Consider the following 9,590-nt stretch of genomic DNA (forward strand, 5'->3'; position numbering starts at 1 on the left):
CCTATTTCTTGGTGTCAGTGTCAGTATTAGGCGTATTAGACTATAACTATAAGCTGTGCTTACGTTAACTATGACGTCTAGACATCTTACGTTAGACACAGTCTACAATGTGTTTCTCAAAAGTCGCATAACATTTGCCATCTATACAATCAAACAAGATATACTAACCAGTGCTGCCGCAACGTCAATTCAAAAAGTACCGAAATTTACCGAAATGGTTGTATTAAGGGAAGTAAAAATCTAGACCATTACAAGGAAAAACATCGTCTTTTGTGAAGAATTCAAGGCATTTTGTCGAACAACTTGGGTCAATTGAGGTGACACAGGAAGATCTACTAATTAGTTTCGACGTGGAAAGCCTTTACACCAACGTTCCGGTCGAAGAAGCACTCCAAATCATACAGAGAAAGCTATCCGAAGACGGGAACCTGAAAGAGAGAACGAATCTACCTATAGAAGTAATTATGGAATTACTAGGATGCTGTGTACGAAACTGTTATTTCCAACTGAAGGACGAATTCTTTACACAAGATGAGGGACTGCCAATGGGATCGCCACTTTCACCAGTCATAGCCAACATATATATGGAGTGGTTTGAAACTCTGGCCATCGAAGAAGCCCACAAGAAACCTCGAGTCTGGTTGAGATATGTTGACGACACCTTCATAATATGGAACCATGGGAATACTGAACTAGACGCCTTTCTGAAACACATCAACAGCGTGAGACCTTCCATCACTTTCACAATGGAGAAGGAAATCCACAATGAATTGCCATTCTTAGACGTGTTGGTGAAGAGGACCGACACTAAGTGGGAAACATCTGTATACCGAAAACCCACTCATACGGGACAGTATCTGAACCACGAATCCAACCACCATCAATCAACAAAAAGAGGAATCATCAAGACTCTATTAGACCGTGCTTTTGGGCTCTGTAATACAAAGGAATGTCTCGAGAAGGAACTAGACATCATCAAAAATGATCTTCAGCGGAATGGATACTCCAAAGCGATGGTAGAAAAGACTTTGGCTAAAAGGCAGCAGGAGCCTCGCAAGGAAGAGAAGCCGTCACAACCAGTGCTTGCACTTCCCTACATCAGAGGATTATCGGAGAGGATAAGAAGAATTGGTTCCAAGTACAACATTAGAACCTGTTTCAGATCCGGTAACACTATCCGTAGCAGCCTCACGAAAACCAGGCCCCCAAACGCGGACTGCGATTCCAAGAATTGCATTTACCGGATACCCTGTGAGTGCGGAAAATCCTATATTGGTGAAACTAAGAGGCCATTGAATGTTCGCATTGCCGAGCACAAGAAGCATACACAGCGAGGAGAAACCAGCAAATCAGGAATAGCAGACCATGTTTGGACCCATCAACACAACATCGAGTGATCCCAAGCTGAGATCTTGCACAGAGAGGAACATTGGTTCAGGAGAAAATTTAAGGAAGCCGCATACATGTTGTCCAACAACGTATTCAGCCAGGCCAGCGTAGATATACGAAACATATGGAAACCCATCATCAAACGAAAAATGACCAACTCCCGCCAAAACGGTCATCCCTCACGGAATCAGTGAAGCGGAAAATAGAAAGTAGAGAAAGTGAAAGTATTTCAACGACCTATAAAATAGTCATCTCTCGGAGGAATCAGTCCAGTCATCACCCGAAGACGATTGTAGATACCAACAATCGAAACGTCGTGAACTAACGTGACTTGGAATCTCTATCTCTACACTTTATTTTTATTATTTTCTTTTTTGTATTCCTTTAATTTTTATTTATTCAATTATTATATTTTTACTTGTAGGTTATTTCACTATCATTTCATTTCAGGTTTATTGTTGCTTAATATAATTGTTATTTTCAACTATTCTTTTTTAATTATTCTTTTTTACTTGTTTCAGGGATTTCAAATCATTTTATATAGTAGACAATGGAAGTCCGAACTAGTGAAATTCATTCTCAAGCAAGTATCATTTTATTTCATCAGTCTTTTTAAAAAGCTAATTTCTGACAAAAAATTAAATTTTTTGATGATTTAAAAAGTTTCTTGTATTTGAAAGATTCATTTAAAACGATTGTTGATATACAGTTGAGTAGTTCCATAAAAATACGTCCGACGACAGCGCCGAATAAAAATTATCAACAATCAATTTAATTCATGTATCACTGAAATTCGACAAACAAAATAATTCAGCTCATTTCAAATGAAATGAAACACGAAACATTGTCAATCACCTTCAAACAAATTGCTTGAGAATGTTTTGCACAAATGTTGTAACCAAATTTTAAATTGAATGCATTAAAGTGAATATTGCAAATATTGAACACTTTCAATAAAATTGAAATATAACAATCTTTATTATTCATAGAAAAATATTGAGTATGGAAAGTTAATTTGCTATATTTTCAGACAAACGAAAGTCTATTTTTATTACCAACAATGTTTCATGGAAAAACTTTGACAGTCATTCAAATATATTCATTGAAATTTTATTCCCAAACTTACTTTTAGAAAGTGAATTTAAAGTTTCATTGTAATTCAACAGTCATATAAATAACTAACATTTTATTGAAAGGTCAAAATTATATGCGGAATTGAAACATTTGTTGAATTTACTCGAATAATACATTCCATTGATTGTTGAATTAAAATATTGGTTTATTGCTGAGTTGAACTATATGTATATAGATTATTTTTCAGCATAATATATAATAAATTGGCGTTCCATTTTCCAATACTCTGAAACAATATTTTTCTTCGGAATCAATAAAAGCTTCAAGTTATTTCATTACTCTTTTTTATTCAAATAACAATTTTATTCATGTAACATTTTAAATCAAGTGTCATTTAAAATAGAATAAATTTTGCGAACAATCGTTTTTAATGTGTCGAACAAATGCATGAGTCAATTAAATTCAAACAAATAAATTGTTAGTTGAATAAATTGAGGAATGAATATTTGTGACAATAAAAAGTAAAACGGCGTTCCATAGTTTTGATTATAATTGGGTAGATTTAAAATATTGTATCAATGTGATGAAATTACTAACCTTATGCACATATCGTGGTTCTTAATTTTGGAACCTTGACACCAACAAAGTCACACTTTTTACAGAATTCAAAGTTATATTGATAGTTTTGTAACTTGGTATTTCATTAATTTTGTTCACACAAAATAATTTGGCACTACCATTACTTTCATGTCATTCTACTGCCATATTAACAATTTGAAAACTTCAGACACAAAATAGAGGCAAATACATCGATCTAGAATATATTCATGATATAAACCTTCAGTTTTAAAGTTTAAAGAAAACACAGATCGAATCAACCAATAGCAATGGCCGATGGCGAATGGTTTTATGGTGTAAATGGGTCTTCAAGGCAGCCAACCGTCTCAAAATTTCACTCAACATTATAATGCAGAATTATGAAAAATTAGAAACAATGAAATAATAAATTCAAGTAATTCATCATATTTAAACTTCTTCACTGTCATAGGGCTCTTCTTAGATCTTCAATGAGTTCCAAACTTCAACTTCCGCCATTATTCCCACGTAGTATGAGCGAGCGCATGGACTATAGGATTATGACAAAGTACGTTATAATACATTACATTATGATGAAGTACGTTATGACGCATTACGGTTTCTATCTTGTACTATATATTGTATATATATATATATATCCCGATATAGAAGGCCCCGACAATCTGTCGAATGAGGCCCCTATGTCCTCCGCCAAAAGATGAACAATTTTTCATACATCTTACCCCAGCCAGGTAGGGGTACACCGTGAAAGGCGGCACTGATGTTCTGAGAACATTCATGTCGCCATCTTACCATCAGTCATGATGACCCATTTGTCCCTCTGACAAACACCAGTTGAAAGGGTAAGGGAGACAGGCTCCAACCTATTTGAAATCACGATGTGATACATAAAAGTAATTTCATGAAAAGTGACATTTTGTTACCTGTCATCAGAGATAAAATGTCAAACTTTTTTCCCGTCACAGAAAAAAAAATAGTTTCATACCTCCCATCAGTTAGATTTTTTTTTTCAGTATCTTCTATTATTATACTTGTTATGTAAGTAAGTAAAAAGTACCTGTTACATTGTACTTTTATTATGCTTAATAATAAAGAATACACTTTTAAAAAACTACTGTTTTATTGTAGGGTTCCATCAAGTATTTTGCTTTCCTGGTGATATTTAACGATTCAAATAATAAACTATTCTTGATAATTCTTAATATCACTTTCACTGCAGAATATACAGATGCAAACTTGGATTTTAGATTTATAATCCATCAATGTGTGCTAAGTACTACGTACAGAACCTAATATCAACATTATAGTTTTTCAGAAAATACAGTTATGTGAAAATGACAATTTTCTCAAAACTAATATGGGATCAGACCAGTATTTACCAAACTTCTACAGTGGTATTCACCTCATTAATCCCAATACCTAGATGTTTTGATGTTTCCATGTTTTTTCCATAAATATTCTTAGCTGAATAAATGAGGTAAATTTTTACTAAATATCAGCTTCAAGTAAATAATTGGACAACTCAACACTACCATTGAAATTATTTGATGTGATCTATGCCACAGGTAATGATACTTCAAAAAAACTCAAAGAACAAAAACAAACTCTTAAAAGGAATGGTCGTCAACATTGAGGGAAATTATTTATTTCTTTTATTTTATTTGAGTCACTTCGTATGAAACTTTGAGACACTAAGGTCACGCTCGCTTAGATAACTAAACGCTACTTCGTTGTGATTGGCTATACCTGATTAGACTCTCCTGGTTAGAACAATCAGTCACCTAGACGGAACACAAAGTTTCAGGTTACATAAGTAATGAGAAAAGTGGTTGCATGTATTCAAATGGTTCAACACGGAATGAAGTATTAGAGCACAGATGACGAAAGATAAAGTGTTGTTACATGTTACTTGTAACTATTCAATCCAAATCATGCGCAACGCACTGAAAATGATGAACGTCGAAAAAAAATGTTATTATTTGAGTGTTTGTTATGTCGGGAAAATACTGAAAACACCGAAAGACTGTAATTGAATTGCAAAAAAAGTATTTGTGAACTTGATCAGTCAAATTTTTTATGGCTTGTGTCTGCTTTGTGTGGTCATGTAAATTATAAATTTTATCGCTTTTTGCCTTAGCTTGTAACTATTGCAGTCTTACAGCAATATGCAAGTTTTTGAAATTTTAATATGGACTATATGGAGCATGCATACATGCAAAAATTACTACATCATTGAGTTTACTAGTAAATTATTTTAAGTTTAGTACGTTTAATAATATATCTAGTTGCAATCCTGCATTCAGAGCAATGAACAGGGTTGTTACTTTCATTACCGGTTTATTGTTTTCAACATTATTTGCCATCGTGATTTCAAACAGGTTGGAGCCTGGCTCCCTTACCCTTTCAACTGATGTTTGTCAGAGGGACAAATGGGTCATGAAGGGCGGCACTGATGTTCTCAGAACATCAGTGCCGCCCTTCACGGTGTTCTACCTGGCTGGGGTGAGATGTATGAAAAATTGTTCATCTTTTGACGGAGGACATAGGGGCCTCATTCGGCAGTGTCGGAGCCTTCTATATCGGAAGGGGTCGTCTACAACATAATCTATAGCTTCCCTAACTGAATTGTTCTCAAGTGCATTTTGTCAGCTTATATTAAAGTTCCATTGATATTGATTTGATTATCAAGTTTAGGCCAAAGACCCTCTGGGCATGAAATTTGCGTGAACTAGGGTTTCAGTTCTGAGAGTATGTAAGTTTCTGAAGAAAAAGAGCTAAGCCACACAACTGCTGTTTTTATAAAAATAATTATTCATTCATATTTATCTATTTCTTTATTTATATAATGAGAGCAAGCTTACATTAAATTAGGTAAGGTAAATAAATAAACAGATACGAATGAATAATTATTAAGTTAAACTTCACTGCCATTTTTCTACAAACAGCAGTTGTGTGGCTTAGCTCTTAGCTCACTTCTCCTCCAAGAAGACGATATGAAGCATGTGTACATACTAAAGATACGAAATCAACGCATAAATTACTAAATTATCTAAGTTTTAGTACGAAAATAAAATATTGAGTGGCAACCCTGGAGAAAAAATTATTTCTTATTCAGTTTCAGAACCACAGAACTATAACTACTTTAACTCAGTTATAGCACAGGTTATAGTCACAAAACAGCCACACAACTGTTATGTCACAGTATTTTGTGGTTATAGTTCTATAACTTAGTTATAATTTTGTGTTCAAGTGTTCAGTACTTTGCAATTTTTTTCTGCTTGAATGGGTTCTTCATTTGTCACCACATTTTGATAGTGAAATGGGTATACGAGGTCTTACAACTTTCATACAAAGTAGGTCAAATTTGTACATGGAGAAGTATGAACTTCACGACACTTCCCTGATATTGGATGGAAATGCAGTTGCTTGCCAACTTTACAGGTGGCATACTATTTCTAATGACTGTTTTGGAGGAGACTATGACAAATATGCCAATGTAATAAGGAACTTCTTTCATTTACTGTTTGATTGTAATGTTACACCCTATGTTGTTTTTGATGGTGGTTATGAGAAAAGGAAGGTAGCGACTGTAATAAATCGCATGAAGAACAAAATCAAATCCGCAGACCAACTGAATAGTGTCACTGAATGCTCAATATCAGTATTTCCCTTATTATTGAGATTAACTTTTTTGGAGACTATAACAAAATTGAATATTAAAATTTTAAGATGTGATTTCGAAGGAGATTCTGAAATTGCAAGCATTGCTAGGACTTTGAATTGTCCAGTTTTGAGCTTTGACTCAGATTTTTACATCTTGGATGTTTTGTATATACCTTTTAATACCCTCGATATGAGCGTAAAAACGTCAAGGACTAAAATCAATTCTGAAGAATATTTGTACATCCCATGTGAGGTATACAAAGTTGAAAATTTTGTGAAGCGCTTCAAAGGTTTGAACAAAACGATCTTACCCATACTAGCTGTTCTTCTTGGTAATGATTATGTGAAACGAAGTATATTTTCTTCATTCTATCAAAACCTGAAGATGCAGAAATGTGCGTGTCCGAAAGAAGAACAGAAAAGAATCAAATCACTCATTATGTGGTTACAAAATGAAACAATTGAAAGTGCCATTGAGAAAGTCCTTAGTAGGTACAAGAAAGATAAGAGAAAATTCATCTTGAGTAAAATACAGAATGCTATTCAGGCTTACAATAATTTGAATAGTAAGTATCTCTCATATTTCGGGTTAGAGCAGCCTGTTATCAGTGATGGTCATGCCACAGTTTCTGATCTAAGTGTTGCCGAAGATGAAAGTTCAGTTTGTGAAGAAGAAAGTGAAGATGTTTCTGCTTCTGAAGGCCATTCGTCCAGCTGTGATGAAATATTTTTAGATGATGAAGAACCTGCCGTAGATGTTCCCTCAATATTTTTCGAAAAGTTCAGGACGTGTCAGTATCCACCGTGTTTCATGAATATTCTCTTTCAACATAAATATTATTGTGAACCTCAGGTGGAAATGAGTGCCTTACCAAATTCTCATGAAGTGAATTTTGATATTTTGAGTGCTATTCATAAAATTTTGACTGATTCCGATGACCCTTTGATATGTATCGGGAGAACTGAAAAGGAACGAGTGGGAAGAAAAGGAGTTGCTCCATGCGACATTGATCTTCCCACCTTATTGGAAATTCAAAATTTGAATACAGACCAAAGAAAACAGATTTTCTTCAAAATATTGAAACTAAATGACAGTATTGATACATTTTTACAGTCATTCCCAAGTTCTTGGCACTTGCTCCTTTTAGCAATTAAATATTTGATGGCCCGTTCTACAATTAGCTGGCCACTTGTCTACTCTATATTACTGTGCAGTGTAATTTTGAAACATGTTGATAAACACATTGGATTTCATAGGAGTGTTAAGGCATTTAACAAAAGGTTTGGAACAGGGAGTTCATCAAACCAATCATCCAAAGAATCATCAAACAGTGAAGTATCTATTGCTGAAGCTTTAGGTGAAATTTCTTACCAAGACTGTAAATCCTGCATGAGAACACTAATTTCTTTTTTTGAATTAGATGATAGGACCACAATCAGATCCTTCGACAGAAGTTTGGTTCATTCGATATCCCAATTTCAAAGCTGCCTTATGCATATAGGACAGTTGAACAGTCTTCTCAACTCGCCATTTTTAGACTTTGTTGTTTCTGAATGCCTGAACTGCACATTTCTTTATTATTCTACAAAAAATTTTAGCAAAAGAAGTGACTTGGATGATTATATGAAAGTTTTGTTGAAAAATTCTCCCACTATTTTGCACAGTTATGGTTTGATTATTAAAAAAGTTAAAGAGGCTGCATGTGACAACATACTATCCATAGAATCTAGACAAAAAAGAAGGAGGAGAAAGAAGAAAAAAGATGTCAGTACCAGGGAGGTAGAGGAACTCTCATCAGGTCTACTTACAGATGAAGATTCACTGTTTGACCCTAATAATAAGTTTGCTGTTTTATCTTTATCAAAAAATTAATGAGACTAATATACCTATGTTGACACAAATATTTTTGAACCTAGACAATGTTCAAACTTTTGTAATTCAAAGAAATATTTTTATATAAAGTTTAATAAAAAAATGTTGGCTTTAGTTGTTGAAATATAAATGAATAAATGTAGCAGTACTATTTTGATAAGATTGATATATTCAGAAACAATCCAAAAGAAATGTGGAAAACACTAAAAAAATAGTTAATAAAAATGATCTGAACACTCCACTCAATATCATTTTTGATACATTAGATGGGCAAAAAACTATAAAAGACAACTTAGAAATAGCACAAAGTTTTAATCACTACTTTATTGAAAGCATTCACAGTATAGTTCATAGTACAAATATTAATGAAGACTGGACCAACTTAAATAATAATATATACATGCCATTCGATAAATTTGAAGTACTCACAATGCCTCACTTACGAAAAATAATCCGCGGCATGAACAATAAATTTTCTATTCATGAAATATTGAACTGTAGGATGCTAAAGGAGATATTTGAAACTATAGGACATGCTATTCTAAATTTCGTTAACTACTGGTGAAATTCCACAAAGTTTGAAAATTAGCACTATTGTACCAATTCAAAAAGTTCCTAATACAAATAAAGCTGACGAATTTCGCCCAATCAATACATTACCACCTATCGAAAAATTACTCGTAAGTGGCTGTATACGATCAGTTATTACATCATGTTGAGTCAAATTGTATTTTAATGAATAATCAGTCAGGATTTCGAAAACAGTTTTCATGCGAGTCCGCGTTACAATTAACTTTATGCCATATAAAAACTCAATTGGATAATAAGAAATATGTAATTACTGTGTTCCTTGATCTGAAGAGAGCATTCGAAATCATTGATCGTAAAATATTGTTGGATAAACTCAAGCAATATGGGATAAGGGGCAAGGTATACCAATGGCTAAATAACTACCTCCAGCAACGTAGCCAAAGGGTACGTTTCAAGCCTGAAG

General features: G+C 33.8%; 1 protein-coding gene across 1 annotated transcript; it reads left to right on the plus strand.

Moving 5' to 3' along the window:
- Positions 1-6,230: 6,230 nt before the first annotated feature.
- Positions 6,231-8,710, plus strand: ast (single-strand DNA endonuclease protein asteroid). Its single transcript, XM_023167368.2, has one exon. It carries the CDS (start codon positions 6,380-6,382, stop codon positions 8,594-8,596), a length of 2,217 nt encoding a protein of 738 aa, XP_023023136.2. The 5' UTR covers positions 6,231-6,379; the 3' UTR covers positions 8,597-8,710.
- The last annotated feature ends 880 nt before the right edge of the window (positions 8,711-9,590 follow it).

Source organism: Leptinotarsa decemlineata, unplaced genomic scaffold (genome assembly GCF_025532065.1).
Source record: "Leptinotarsa decemlineata unplaced genomic scaffold, Ldec_3_MD MMD2_tig00004204_RagTag_RagTag, whole genome shotgun sequence".
Classification (NCBI taxonomy): Eukaryota; Metazoa; Arthropoda; class Insecta; order Coleoptera; family Chrysomelidae; genus Leptinotarsa; species Leptinotarsa decemlineata.